The sequence below is a fragment of the Takifugu flavidus genome, chromosome 16, assembly GCF_003711565.1.
Source record: "Takifugu flavidus isolate HTHZ2018 chromosome 16, ASM371156v2, whole genome shotgun sequence".
NCBI classification, from domain to species: domain Eukaryota; kingdom Metazoa; phylum Chordata; class Actinopteri; order Tetraodontiformes; family Tetraodontidae; genus Takifugu; species Takifugu flavidus.
Window position 1 is genome coordinate 4,429,841 of NC_079535.1, and position 15,175 is coordinate 4,445,015.

Below are 15,175 nucleotides of genomic sequence, written 5' to 3' on the forward strand. Positions count from 1 at the left end.
GACTTTATATTCTCCTGATGTCCTTGAGGTCCCTGAGTGACAGCGAGCGATAACAGCCTGGTGTTGGGAAACTTTCCATTTAATAGCAGCTGCGAGAGACGAAAGCGCTGAAATCTCTGCATTCTCGGCCCGCCGCACCTCCAAACAAAGGCTTGAGATAAAGGACGACCCCGTCCCACTGATCAGCTGAGCTGCAACGCTGGGGTCGTTGTGAGGACGTATGAATCTGGACCGCAGAGTTCCAGACTCAAGATAACCTGGTGACCATCAAACCCGGCACATTCAGGCTGTCGCCACCTCTGGGTCGGACCAGATCCTGGAGCTGGAACTTAATATTCCCTGGTTAGTTGCTCATTTCCACCCCCACCCCACAAGGACACCAAACAAACACCAGTGTTAAAGTATTTGTAAAACATTTGTAAAAGGGATTTTCCAAATATCCTCCGAGACTGTAAAAGGCTAAAAACACGACACAAACCCCACAGGCAGTAAACGGCAAAATTAATACTTGAATAAACACAACCAAGGCTAACCCCCCCCCAAAAAAAAGAACTGTAAAGAAAGTTGAAATTGTAAAAATCAAACACCAGAAACTGTAAAGTTTTCACCCAGATCTTGACGGCGTTTCAACAGTTCCTTCCCTCACCTCTGCGACCCCCCACAGCTGTTGACCTGAGTCCTAAACATGTTTAAATGTTTCAACGTTGAAACGTCCCCGAACGGCGACGCGTCCTCATGAGAAGGAAACACCAAAACGGAATCAAAGTCAGAAAAAAATCAAAACATTTATTGGGCATAAATATATTATATATACGCTACAGTTACAGTTACGTCTTACATACATAGGGTAGTATTTGCAAAAATCTATACATTAAAATTGATATGGCAGTTTCTTTAATATAATGCATATGAAATTGTCTACATTTACAAAACATGAAGAAACGAATGGATTTTCTCTTTTTTTCATGACGACGTTGGAATGTTTCATTTGAAATCGCGAGGTAAAAATAAACCTTTTTTTCTTCTTCTTAAACTTTGTCTGACTTAAAAATAGTTAAATACCTGTGAGCCTTTTTGTCGGATCGCCAAATTCTCAGTGAAAATCGCTGCTTTACTGTAAAATGTACAAAAAATAAAATAAAAAGAAAGTGATCAGAAGGCACAGACGTGGGGGGGGCGGGGGGCGGGGAGGATGCTGGGCAGACTAACGGTCTCTCGTTCTCGACGTGGCCACCAAATGTGCAGGACCTGTAGGGTGGCGAGGTGGGAGGGGCCAGGCGTCCACGAATAAAACAACAAAAACAAAAGTCACCAGCATCTGGAAAATCAGAAGGACATAAAGGGAGTACCCTGCCCGCTAACGTGCAGCCTCCGAGTGGACACCAACCAACACGACTGGCCTGAGCTCTGCGGACCTGACCTTTGCCCTCCCGGGGGGAGGGGCAGCTCAGGAGGCGGCGGGCGACGGAACATCGGGCCGTTACAAAAGACAAAGCGCCTCGATCGCCTGTCAGCTACGACAGGCTAGCTAGAGAGAGGCGCCGCGCTCCGGGCGATGCCAATGTCACAGTGACGCCAATGACTCGGATAATGCCAACGAATGTAACAGACGGCGCTGGCAGTAGTGTCTGGAACCGAGCGGAGGACCTCCCTCCACCTCGTCGCTCATCAATAACCCCAATCAAGTCTAATGCTCGGCGTATAAAAGTGCTTCAACTCTGTTAGCCACGACGCTTTACCACCTCATCTTATAGCTCTATAGACATCTCTGCATATTAGCACATCTCTTAGCAAAATACTGGATACAAAATACTCACTACTGCTATACCAGCACTAGTTTGAACAAGGAGTCCTCAAATATTATTACTGTCAACATCTGCCTGAAATCATCGCATGATTGTTTTTGCCTTTTTTCTTTAAAAAAAAAAAAATGAAAATGAAAATAATGAAATCAGGGCTTCCATAAAAAGGGACTACACGTATCAAAATGGCACATTTTGCTTGACAAAATATGAGATATCATGACAAGAAGTATAATCACAGGTCAAGTTGATTCGTTTTCCTTTTCAGAGAATAGTAATAACAATAGTCATAACGCTGTGTTGTTAGCAATAAACATCACAGAACCCTTTAGATGACTGCGCGCGGGTGCGCCATCTAGTGGACACAAGAAGCCTGCGCTTTGGCAATAAAACAAAAATAAAGATATCAGAAGCTTCATTATAAAACTAAACAAGAAGAAAGTAAAAGCCAAAGGCAGCAACATTTATCCCCCATACAGGTGATTTGACCCCGCTTTGCTACATGTCCCTCTAAGCATCACAGGACCTCATTAGCTATGCAAGACCAGAACAGGAGATGGAAGGAAAATCAAAATACACACACACACACACAAACAAAGAGTTGTTTGGTTACATGTCTGAAACGGTAATGATAGCTACAATGTACGGACCGATCAGCTATAGGTTCCCAACAGCTGTGAGGGAAATGCTTAAAGGGTTACTGAGATAAGGAATGCTGGCCTTAATCATACAATCTAACATACATCCATTAAAAAAATGATAAAAAAAATAAACATGCTACAAAAGGAAAAAAATTAGTACATAACTACACTTGTCTCTTAATCTTTCAACAATAAATAAATGAAGATTGCACTGTAATTGGCATGTAAAGTACTGTATGCAAATATATAGTATAAATAAAACCTAGAAAAGAACTCTAACTTAACTTTCCCGTCAACTTTGGCAAAGGTGTTTCTGAGCTAGTAGAACGCTTTGCTGACTGACGCACAGGAGCAAGGCACAGCGTAGACAGAGGACACAGACGGCGGAGACGAGGGGCGAGAGACGGGGAGGAAGCCGAAGAGAAGCCGAAGAGGCGGTTACCGTGACGACCACGGCGTGTCAGATCTCCCCTCTGCGAGGCCTTATCCCTGAGGTATGTTACAGGCTGACGATCAGAGCCGAGGGGCGATCAGACCCCTCGCAGACCCACCTTTTGTTGTTGTTGTTGCCCCCGCCTCACCCTTCTCCCCGTGTCCCCATCAACCCCGTTTCCGTGGTGATTTCTTTGGATCGTCAGGGTTTGACTCGGGCTGTACCTTGGTGTGTGTGTCGGGGTTTAAGAGGGACTGAGAGCGGGCTGGGAGCGGGGGATGGGTCAGAATGCCCTGCTTCGTTGTATTCTGCTCAAAGGCTCGTTTGGTTAGTGAACATTAGTTTGAGTCCCCAGAGGACACGTCCATCTGAGGAGAGACCACAGACCTGCTACTGCTCTGATTAGATATCAATGAAGCACCATTTGGTGGTTAGAGTGAGCGAGAGAGAGAGCGAGGACGAGCGGAGGGGGGGATGAGCCGCCAGAGCAAAAGGTGATTACGGGTGATTACGTGGGAGGAAGGAGAAGACGAGGAGCTTTCACACACGTATCGATTCACGGAAGGAGAAAGTAGAGCGACGAACCATCGGGAGGGCTAAGGCGCAAGCTAACCGCTGGCGGCTCCCGGCGAGCGCCGGAGGGGGACCGACGGCTCTGAAGCTACAAGTGCGGCCGAACACAAAGCTCAGCCCGACTTACACCCCAACGTCCCAAATACCTGCAAAATATTCGGACCCGGGACCAGTGTCAAAGGGCTCCTTCAAACATGGCTTCCGAGCACCGACTCCTCCCCTTTGACCCCGTAGTTCAGACCTCACATTACCATCACTTATATTACATCACTTCTGTAGCATCATATATATTTGTTATATATATATATATATATATGTATATATTTATATATATATATTGTGTGTGTGTGTGTGTACACACACACACACACACTACTGGTTTTTCTTTTTTCTAGGATAGAATAAAAAAATCACAGGATAGCAGCATCTTACACCACATGAATTGCATCACTTTGGTAGCTGAATTGATGAGCGATTGGATGTTCAGGACTGATATGTGATTGGAGGAAAGGTGTGTGTGCACGTGCGCGCGCGTGCGTGTGTGTGTGAGAGAGAGCGGGTGCAGATTGCACGAACAGACTGACAGCCTGGAGAGTATAAATCAATAATAACAACGGTAATAATGCGCACGGTAGTAACTGCTAAAGCTTGTTGGAGGCCAAGACTGGAATATGGCTGAAACGGATAAAGGCTGCAGCGGAAGCAACAGGAAAAAAAAACAAAAAACAAGGCGATGACCATCAACAAATACTGTATACACGTTCTCTAACATTATAGGATATGAGTTCTCTTCAAAAAAGAAAGAAAGAAAGAAGGAAAGAAGGAAACATGCGAGTGGGTCTGAGGAGCAAGCGCTCTGCTCACAGCTAGTTTAAGGCTTGATTATCAGGTTGGTTTCCTGGACGAGGAGACGAGGCGTCCCTCGGCAGACGAGGACAGAGACGAAGCTGAGCGAAGGCAGAAGACGACAGGAAGGAGGTGGAGGAGGAAGAATGAACAGAATCGATACGGTTGACTAAAAAACATACATAGCCGTAGATATCTCAAGTGTTTTGATTTCATTCGGTTCTTTCATAGATATTTTTGTTTCTCTTTCTATCCTATAGTTAAAAATTCCCTCACTTCATGAAGAAGTACTGTAGCAAGCAGGCGATCAGGATGGAGAAGCCCGCGAACACGCACACGATGAGGGCGGCGAAGCGCTCGTCGCTGGAGATCAGGCTGGCTCCTTTGCCCGCTACCGTGGCGCACGGCTCCCCCGACGACGACGCCTCCTGCCGGCGCAGCGTGAACAGGGAGGAGGGGCTCAGTGGTCCGCAAAGTTCTTGACAAGAGTCCTGGCATCGCCGGCAGGCCCCCACACGGAAGCGATAGTCTGTGTTGCTCTGCAGACCAGAGATCTGGAACGAGGCCTCCTCGCCTTTAAAAAGCTGTTAATGGAAGGAGAGCGATGGTTACAAAGCTAGCGAGCTAGCTAGCAGCGCCTAGAGGCAGAGGCTGTCTGCTACAGCGGCTACGTTAATCCAGCTGCAACTAACCTAAAATAAAATCAACCAACTTGACTACAAACAGTGGAAAACTGCAGCCACAGGTAGCTAACTCGAGGTACCCGCAGCTGCTAGCAGCATCCGACAGGCGTCAGGGGAAGATAACTGACGCTAATGGAGGTGAAGTGGGAAATGGCTGCTTGCTGTTTTATGGTTGGAGTGTTACGTCTGTGCGACACAAACCTGTTTGTACTCCGACTCGCGGCCCACCAGCACCTGGAGCACGTAGCTCACAGGATCTCCTCTCATTGGTGGGACGGTCTCCCATGTGATCTCGCACGTGTTGCCCTCCTGCTGATGAACTCTGGGAGCTGCAAAAACAACATCATCTCAGTCCCTGGATAAGATTTCAATAACAGTTAAGACACGGGGGGAGTGGGGGGAGTGTTGCAACAAAGATATCAGATCGTCCACCCTTGGAAGAAATTGCCATGGCTACAATTCACCGAAGCATAGCTTTTTTCTGCTAATGCTAAATGACTGATGAACACTAATGCAATCACTCCATTTGGAGTATAAGCCCCCTCCCTCCCTTACAGCGTACTTCAAACCCCCCCCCCCCCTGCAAACAATGAGGACCCAGCACACGTATCTGACAACAACCCCTCCGATGTGCAACAATGTTTGGTTTTTTAATCAGCATTTTAGCAGTTTAAGCTTTCAGAGGGTGGATTGCAAATCTAGACTGGTTGGAAGCGGGGGGGGGGGGTTATAAGGTACCTTTGAGCGCAGGGGGCACAGACTTTGTGGTGCAGAAGGTGTGCGTGTCAGAGAAAGGCCCCTCCCCGGCCGCGCTGATGGCCTGTATCCTGAAGCTGTAGCTGCTGGACTCGATCAGCCGCTGCAGCTTGTAGGTGTGGCTGGGGCCGTGGTAGATGGTCACGAACCTGCCAGGAGACACGGAAGGGGGGGGGGGGTGAGTCGCACGTGGAGGGAGGAAACATGCAGTTGGGAAAAGGGAGGGGGGTAAAAGACTTGGGGGGGGGAGCGACCGCCGGTGATTTGGAGACGTGAGGAACCTTGAAGAGCAGGGATGAAGGATGAGGAGCCGGATTTCACTCATGGCTGCACCTCCGATGGATCATTCCCAACCTTTCCATGACTCACGGTGGGTGGCGACGGACTGATGAAGAGCTCTCATTAGAGCTCTCAAGGCGGCGCGGCGAGAGCGGCGCGGCGAGAGCGGCTCTGGCGCGCAGATCTTCTCCAAACTCTGCTCGTTTCCACGGACAGAAGCGGATTTAATTGGATCGTTAAAGAGCTCATTTGAGCGGGTGGTTATCTTCAGCTGGAGGAGGTCAGGGGGCGAAGGGGAATCAGGGTTGAAGGGGAACCGCCCGATCGACCTTTTCTACAGAACCATGCGCGTAACCCAACCCCCCCCAGAAAGATGAGTCACTTCTCAACCTCTCCATTTTAACAAGCTCTCGTCACCCGGAGCGATCGACGCCTGGCTAACGAGGATCGGTTATCTTTATTCACGACGGTGACGGGGGCGATCCGGATCCTGCCAGAGGGGAGAAACCAGGAGAATCTGGCTGAATCTGGTTTTGGCCCCTGATCTGGTCAACTATGGGCTGCAGTAGCACCTTTACCCCCCCCCAACACAACCTGTCCACCTCCCCTCTTTCATCATCATTACTACAGATGATTAAATCACATCTGTCGCTGCTAATCATGAAATATGGCAGGAGGTGGAAAAGGGCATCGGAAAAAGAAGGATTAAAAGTGGAAAACTCTCTGGTTTGTCAACATTCCGGAGTGCCAGCTGCAGGAGCGGCAAACATAATTCCAGCTTTGGCTGATGAATTCCTTCGCTGCCCTATTTTAAGCCAATTGCATTACTGTCTATTTGGTTTTTGGCCCTTTCCCCCGACTGCTGTCTCTGGAAGGTCTAATTCAAATGTATTTATCTCATTTTACTGTGAGGAAGGTGACTTTACCCCAGCAGGACCTCTGGAGATTCACATCAGCCATTAACGCAGCCGCTTCCTCTCCAGTTTTTCCCGCCTGGCAGGACCCAGGACGCTGATATCAAATTCCGTTTGTCCTTTGCTGCCTCCTCTCCCTCTCTTACCGTCGTGCACGTCGACCTGTTGCTCACGTGGGGGTCGTCCCTCATTTATTTCATTATTTCCGGGTCATTGGAGGCCTCACGTCTGTCTTTTTTCCCCGCCGAGCAGCAAAATAATCAAATCTAGCGTTGCGGCTATTAACAGCTCAGCCAGTTGCACCACCACAGGCTAACACGGCCGCTACCATCCCTCGCCATGTGCGCACGTGTTGGAGAGGTTCGCAGCTTTCCCAGACGGGACCCCATCTGCTGCCCGCCGCCTGCTGGATCGTTTATGGGGTGCCGAGGTGTCGACATGATGATAGCTAAGTGCTAATTCAAATACTGACCGTCGGCCAAGTGGGATGGGAGGACGCCGGATAAAGAGGGAGAGCCGGCGGGCGAACAGGTGGGAAACGGCGAAGGCGGGATAACCGCGGCGCTCCGATGCTCATTACAGGTCAGCTTTTTGATTTGACTGATCAGCAAATGAGGATTTGGGCCAAAAGCAGGAAGCAAACGTGCCTGACGGACACAGAAACAGCAGCTGCAGCCGTCACAGGCCTCGATCCAAACCTGTTCTCCACACGCCGCTCTGCCTCAGCCAGCCTCCTCCGTCTCCTAATTGCCCCATTGCTCTCCTTGGCAAAACTGTCAGCCCACTCAGACAAATGAAGTGTTTATTCTTAAAGGCGGCATCCCAGACGGCCCCGCATGCTCCCGGCGTGACTATGTAAAGGTACATCTGGTTACCTCCAACCCGGGAAAAAAATGAAAGCGTACGGTTCAGTATTGACCTTCTGAGCCCCGGTTCGCTTTCACGGCTCAGCTGGGTTCAGGAGACGGAAACGTGTCGCGAGCCGAGCTAACGTTAAGCTAACGTGGCATCACGCCGTTAACGGTGCGCTGCTCCGGTTCACCTGTGGTTCTTGTCCTCCATCTGCAGCGAGTAGACCACGTCGTCAGTCAGCAGGACGCGGGTGTGCAGGCCGCCCGCGTTCTCGCCCCACTTCAGCTTCAGGCTCTGAGGGCCGGCGGCCGCGCATTCCAGAGGGGGCGGGGCCGGGGGCAGGGGGCGTGTCCTAGCCAGCAGCGGCGGACTCAAAGGACTGGAGCCGATAGCGTTTACAGCCTGGATCTGGACGCTAAGAGACACGGTGAGAGGAAGAGATGACGCATAAAGATCATCCGCATAAGGTAGAAAAATGGGTCATTTTCATATATTGGAAATAATGGCCGTACGTGCGCACAGACCATGGACATAAACGCGCTAAAATCCATATTATGCAGCCATACGTGGGATTGCAGAGCAATTTTGGAAATTGTTGAGTAGCCTGCAGCGAGGAGCTGCTCTGGTGAACTAGCTGTTAGCATAAAAGCCTCTCCAATCGTGCCGCACACAGAACTGGCAGCATTTGTTGGGTTACGTGATCTCATTAGGAGAGATTTTCACCGACCATATGATGAGAAATCACACACTGCTCATCAAGTCCAAACAGTCGTTTGTTTTTTTTAATGGGCCTCAGCGGAGGACCCCTAAGCTAAAGAGGGCTACCAGCTGGTATTTAAATGTCTGATTCTCGGTAGCTATATAACCTTTCCTCCTAATTCTCTCTCGCAGCTCTGATGAAAGGGCAACTTCCATCAACTGGGTAACTGACGCCGAGCGAGCCGAGCCCAGCTCCCGATAATGAGGGAAAACATGTTGTTGGGCTGTGTTTCCTGTGCTGTTGTTTTCTTTTTCATGCTTTTTATGTTTCTGAGGCATCACAGCTACCTGCAATCTGCTATTTATTATTTGTTACGAAAACGCTCAGTCTAAGAACCAACTACGGCGGTTAAAGTCAGCTTTTGACTGCTTAGCAGTGCTGTTAGCATTGCTAGCAAAGATGACGTCTGCCTTTAGCCACTTGTTGGATTCGCGACGCCATAAAACCTTCTCAGAAAGTCTAAATTTCTTCTTTATGTTGGGGAGGACGTAGAACTGAATAAATGGATGCTGAATGGTTTATACCTAAATTATTTATTAAAATGAGGTTAGATGGACTTCTCATTTTAAAAATCAAGCCCACGTATTGGCAACACCTCATAAATACACCCAGAAAACACGACAATGTGATCTGAAGTACCCTTTGCTGTAAATAACAACCAGAATTACCGTCATTATGACACACAGTAACACACACACACACACACACACACACACACACACACACACACAGGTCCACACACATGCACGGTGTCGCACGGTGTGACAGCTATTATGCAAGAGAACAGAGTGACATCAGGACAAAAACAACCTCAGAATGAAAACAGTGATGTGGATTACACACACACACACAGACACACACACACACAGCTTCTCCCTCCCTCAATTCAGGGAATTCTCAGCATAATCTCTTGCGTGCTCACAAACACACACTCAGGTAACAGCAAAACCACTGACAAGGGCATAACAAAGGTAGTCGGCGACTCCGATTAGCTGTTTTCTGCAGCTCAAGTGGAAGAAAAACCTGCTAATGCTGCTCACCTGCTACGTCTTTGTCAAACGAATAATGAACCACACCGTTAAATTCACCATGAAGGACGATTTGCGCCAGTTTTCAGATGTGAAAACGTTCATTGCTAATTAGCTTAGCTTTAAAGCCGGTGCTCTAAGTTTTGTGTCGTTCTCGTTTAATTTAAGATTGAATTTATTCAGGTAAGTTAGAGTCACTTCTCTCTTCCTCCCCCTCAAAGGGGATGAATTTAAGCACTAACTAGCTAATGCTAAGCTAATCGGGGCCAAATGAATGCAACATCAGAAACCTTGTACCTGTAATCACTGTCTGGCTGCAGGTCTGTGACCAGGTGAGTCGTTCCCGACTCCACCGTGACCGTCTGCTCGTCCAGAGTGACCACGTAGGACGTGATCTCCGCCCCGTTGTTGTTCGGCTCCTCCCACTTGAGGAGCAGGCAGGTGGAGGGCGAGTGGCCCGATTCCGAGGAGGCCGGGAGGTCCAGGAGGGTGAGGGAGGTGACCGGGTCGGGGGTCGTCGCCGGGGTGCGGAAATTCACCTGCTCGCTGTACGGACCCGCTCCCGCTTGATTCGCCGCCTTCGTCGGAGGGCGAGAAAGCAGCGAAGAAGATAAAGGAGGGAAAATATGTTAAAAGAGGACGAGCGTCATCGAGACGAAAGGAACCGCTCAGATGTCTCAGGACGTGTGTTTCACCTGTAGCCTGCAGCAATAATCCGTGGCCGGCGTCAGCTCCGACAGCTCGCACTGCGTGGCCGCTCCACAGTAGATGAGCTCCATGGGCTCCTCTTCCCTCCCCCACTCCAGACGGTACTCGGAGATGTCCGTGCCCGAGCCCTCGGGACTCTGCGGAGGCCAGAACACGGTTAGCGCTCGGGTCGGGTCCGCTCGGAGCGGCGGCCTGATTTGTGGTCTGTCCTCACCTCCCAGGTGAGCGTCGCACAGGTGCTGCCGCTGAGAGTGATGAGGGGGGCGCCGCACTGCCCCGGGGGTCCCGCCGCGGTCGTCACCTCTGTCGGCTCGGAGTACGCGCCGGACTAAAGGACGGACGCACACGGTCAGATGGGATTTGAGCCTTTTTCCGTATCCACGGCGCCGCTCTGGCCCGTGTAGCAGCCATCGACCCCTTCGCCCCGCCCCCCCCTCATAAATGGTTTAATAATCTCACCCCGGCCTGGTTGGCAGCACGCACTCGGAAGCTGTACGTGGCGCCGGGTAGCAGGCTACCCACGGTGCACTGCAGCTCCGAGCCGCGGTAGACCTCCGCTGGCTCGGTGTCGCCCTCGCTCATCTCCAGGCTGAACACACACTCATCACACACTCCCTCCAGCACAGGGGGGTCTGGGGAGACAGAGACACACGTGCTCAAGTGGGACTCTGGGTCTGCAGCGTCAGTAATAAACTGTGTGGACCAGGCCAGTAGCTCATCTCCAATAACCAGCTAACACTTAAGGCTAACGGCAGAAGGGAAAGACCTCTCACAACGTCAGTGCACATCTGCACTCACCCCATTCCAGCTGCACCTCCTTGTGTTTGGCTTTACCCACAATTCTCGGCGGCTGGCAGGGCCCCGGCGGGATGCTTAACGTGGGGACCGGAACGCCGGCGGCACACTTCAGGAGAGCGGGGGGGAGAGAGCAGTTTAGAGCGGTTTGGAGCGGATTAGTCGGGCAGATCCAAAAATCACAGCGTCATAAACATGTGTGTGTGTGTGTGTGTGTTTGTGTGTGACCTACAGGGCTGTGTCCCCCGGTGGTGATGCTACACACACGTAGACGGTAGAAGGTCCCCGGTGCCAGGCGCTCACACACACACTGCGTGGCTGGGCCGCTGTACGCCACCTCCCACTGGCTCCCTGCACGTCCGCACAGGAAAGGACAATTGAAGGAAAACCTTTTCCTGGAGCGCGCGGCCACGCGAGGCCCGCTGACCTACTCGCTGCACGTCCGTAACAGATGACCGAGCGTCATCTACACAAGTGCTGTTTGCGTTGTTGGATTATGTAGGTGAACAGCTTTTATGCAACGTGTAAACAACAATTGTGTTGAGGGTCCTTGCTGTGATTACGCAACGCTGCATTTGAATCTATGGGTCTGGCCGCGCAGCCACGGCAACGGCAGAGGGGATCAAATTGAGTTTTCCTTTGAAACGATGATGTAAAAGAGAACTACGAACCCGAGTTCCTATTAAACGTAGCGTAATTAAGCTAACGACTGATGAACGCTGCTGCAGATCCCAAAGACTCTCTCTGTTCTCTTTGATGCGCCGTCTTTGATGTGAAAAGGAGGATCGGATGAAAGCCCGATCCCAGACGTACCTTCGGAGGATCCTTCTGAGATCTCCAGCAGGTATGTGAGCGCGTCGGAGCCTCCGTCGTCCAGGGGAGGATCTGTTGGGGGGACGGATGGATTAGGACTCACACAAAGCTTTTTACTGCGCTAGTTTACGACGGCCGACATAAATCCTCCGATTTTAGAGGTTTTTGACCTTTTAGCATCCTCCGGCATTAGCGTGTAGCTGCAGCCGCTCGGGACAACGCTCATAAAAGCGTCAGGCTGAATACACACAGACTTTATGATAATATGAAATAACACACGCAATAATAAAGATCACATTTGAGACCCGCGGCCGGGACCCCTGCGGAGCCGGCAGGGCTGGAGTAAACAGCCTTCTGCGCTCTGGGGCAACTCAGAAGCTCGCACGGTTATGTCTTTACCCCATGTGACGGTGAATCCGTAGGGGGTCGCCGCGGTGACACAGGGGGCAGACGGTGGGCCCGGTTTGTCCGGATTGGTGGTGCAAACCAGCACTTCGCTGGGACTGCTCTTTCCCTCCGTGTTTGAGGCTATAAGCTGCAGGGAGAGCATGTGGAGGGTTAGGAAAGGACTACAAGCCAAAGAAAAGGCAAAGAGGCGTCAGAGAAAGGACAAATATGAGGAAACACAATAGAACTGGATCCGTCTGGAATCATGGCAGCCGTTCCCCTCTTCTCCGTCATCCACGGCTCCTCCTGGTGCTTGGAGGACACAAACGTTCACTTTCCTTCCCTCTAAACGTCCCTCCCTCCTGAAGGGCCCGTGGATTGCCCCGTGTTACGACCCGATTCTCTGGTGGTAAAGTGTTCTGTTTCATTCATGTATTAAAAAAGGGGGCTGATTTACATTTGAAAGGCAGAAAAGTCTGATTGCGATGATGAGCCCGGCCCGGCTCGCTCTGCAATGAAGCCCGATTTCAAAGAAATCGGGCAGATAAATAGAGAGCAAAAGAGGCCCCGCCGTCACTGACGCACCCTCGTGCACGCTCGCGCCGCCGCTTACCCTGAATTTATACTGCGTGCTCCTCTTCAGGCCTTGTACAGTACAGGTCAAGTTTTCTCCAGTGTACTTTGGATGAAAGTCCGTTCCCTGGGGGGGAAATCTCACTTTAATTCCATCATTAAGTGGCATTTTTGACATGCTGCCCTCTACTAAAGCGCTCTTTACTGCAACACCCACATATTTAAAGAATCTTGACCCCCTGCGACCCTGAAACTGAAGGTCAAGTGTTGGGACGTGCGGTACTCACGGTGTTGTCCTCCTGGATCTCCAGCGTGTATTTGAGCTGCTCCTCACTGGGACTCCCCTCAGGTCGCCCCCACTCCAGGGTCACCCAGGACACCCCGGCCTTGACCAGCCGGGGCGCCAGCGGCAGGGCGGGCAGGGTGCCCGTGGTGTAAAACACCACCTCTGGGCTGAAGCCACTGCAACAGCAAGCGGACGTTTTTGTGACGTTAGGACGGAATAACGGAGGAGTATGTAGGTGTCAGAGAGCAGACAGGAGATCTGAGGAGCGGCTCCATTAGGAGGTGCAGGGGGAGGGATCGGAACCCCAGAAAAATGGCAAACGATCAAAAGCCCCCGTGTGACGAGCAGGTCGGTCTGCACGTGGCTTCCCAGGAGAAGTCAGGCTGCAGCGGCTGACGGATGCATTAAAGCTAATGGCTCCTCCCGCGCGCTCGCCGCCCTCCATCACCTTCTCCTCCACAGATCAGGGGAGGTTGGTGAAGGATGGAGGAGGCAGAGATGGAGGACAAGACGGCAGAGGAAGATGGCTCAGGACCCACAACAGCCCCATTGGGAAAGGGTGCGAGTGCTTTAAAGTCGTTTCAATTATCCACATAATTGTGAGAGATAGAAAGCGAGAAAATACGTGGATGCAAAATGTCTTGCTGGCAATTGCTTTCCTTTCATTCTGCCCCTGGCTGAGCACGTGCACCCTCAGCCCACCAGTGCACCCGTTACAGCTTTTAATGGACCCGTGACCCCTAAATAGTCCCATCCCTGATAACAGCTGCTCAATTACATCACAGGCTGTGCTGAGATTTCCAAAATCAAACCCGTCTGCGCTCATGAACATGTTGCAGCAACTGCACCTGGCGCCGATGTCGTTGTGCGCAGCCACTCTGAACGTGTAGCCGCAGGCCGGGTACAGTCGGGTCAGTTTACAGTGTCTCTGGCTCCCGAAGTAACATTCTCTGAAGACGCTGTTCTTCTTTCCCTGCAGAGAGAAAACACCGCTGACGTAAGGAGGGGGGCTGGATGCACTGATAGGTCTTAAAAGTTTAAATAGGAGCATTAGCGTGACGTGTTGGACGTCAGGAGCGACGCGTACCTCGTCCCACTGGAGCAGGTAGTTTGTGATTTTGGATCCGTTGTCGCCCGGGGGCTGATGGATGACAGGGAAATGAGCCGGGAGACGGGAGACAAGAGAGAGCAGGAGATTAGCTGGTGATCCGCCGGGCTGGAGGCCGTCCATGTTTTCATCAATGACCTCATATCCTGTCTGGCTAACTGATGTCAGCGGGTAAAAATGACTCATGCAGAGAGGCTCAGAGGGCAGAATGAAGAGACGGGCTCCCACCCCGTCAGCGGGCCAAAGGCCGGGGGGTCGGAGGAGCGGCTGTACCTTCCACTGTAGGCCGAGGGTGCTCTTAGAGCGGTGGGTGAGTTTCGGGGACGACGGGACATCGGGGACGCTGCAGTGCGTGGTGAAGGAGCCGGCCTCGGAGCTGGAGCCTCGCACCGAGTTGTATGTCGCAGACACCCTGAAACACAAGGTCAGGAGATCCACATTCGGAACAGGTGGAGAGGGCGGAGAACCCAGATTTGGAGCTAAATCCTCACCGGACGTGATAGTCTGTCGCTGGCCTTAAGTCTTTCAGGTGAAACTCCAGCTGCTCTCCGCTGAAAGACACACAGACGCACAATCAGGCTCGCTGGCGCGCTGAAGCGTGGCGTTCGGCTCGTTTGTTACGCATCGTCTACCTGTACACGAGGCGATACTTCCCGTCTCGTCCCTTATCCGAAAGCGACACCTCGAAGCAACAGGACACGGGCATCCCGTTGCTGTGCCTGTTCACCAGCCCTGCCGGGGGAGCCCAGGACAGGCGTGCAGCGCGGGCCTGCACATCGGTAACCTGCAACGAGGACGGTCGTTATGGAGCGGAGGGGGGGGGGGGGGATTTGCAGCATCAATATTGCAGCTTTTCAGCATCTTTGGCCTCGTGACGGAGCAAAACCAAAACATTTAAACGAGCAAAGCGGCAGAAATAGGCCTTCTGACATTCCTGC

The 15,175-nt window shown here is 51.4% G+C and overlaps 1 protein-coding gene across 1 annotated transcript in view; it reads right to left on the reverse strand.

Moving 5' to 3' along the window:
- Window positions 1–766: 766 nt before the first annotated feature.
- The window catches only part of fndc3ba (fibronectin type III domain containing 3Ba), a 61,994-nt gene continuing 47,585 nt past the window's right edge, over window positions 767–15,175 (reverse strand). Inside the window, exons 10-28 of the mRNA XM_057011565.1 lie at window positions 14,870–15,021; window positions 14,729–14,788; window positions 14,511–14,649; window positions 14,217–14,270; window positions 13,978–14,102; window positions 13,131–13,305; window positions 12,884–12,970; window positions 12,283–12,418; window positions 11,884–11,955; window positions 11,303–11,421; window positions 11,074–11,179; window positions 10,735–10,907; window positions 10,490–10,603; window positions 10,263–10,412; window positions 9,865–10,145; window positions 7,970–8,194; window positions 5,717–5,883; window positions 5,180–5,307; window positions 767–4,879 (exon numbers count right to left, since the gene is read on the reverse strand). Of these exons, the coding sequence (XP_056867545.1) occupies window positions 4,568–4,879; window positions 5,180–5,307; window positions 5,717–5,883; window positions 7,970–8,194; window positions 9,865–10,145; window positions 10,263–10,412; window positions 10,490–10,603; window positions 10,735–10,907; window positions 11,074–11,179; window positions 11,303–11,421; window positions 11,884–11,955; window positions 12,283–12,418; window positions 12,884–12,970; window positions 13,131–13,305; window positions 13,978–14,102; window positions 14,217–14,270; window positions 14,511–14,649; window positions 14,729–14,788; window positions 14,870–15,021 (2,775 nt within the window). The 3' untranslated portion in view covers window positions 767–4,567. The remainder of the gene's footprint in view (window positions 4,880–5,179; window positions 5,308–5,716; window positions 5,884–7,969; window positions 8,195–9,864; window positions 10,146–10,262; window positions 10,413–10,489; window positions 10,604–10,734; window positions 10,908–11,073; window positions 11,180–11,302; window positions 11,422–11,883; window positions 11,956–12,282; window positions 12,419–12,883; window positions 12,971–13,130; window positions 13,306–13,977; window positions 14,103–14,216; window positions 14,271–14,510; window positions 14,650–14,728; window positions 14,789–14,869; window positions 15,022–15,175) is intronic.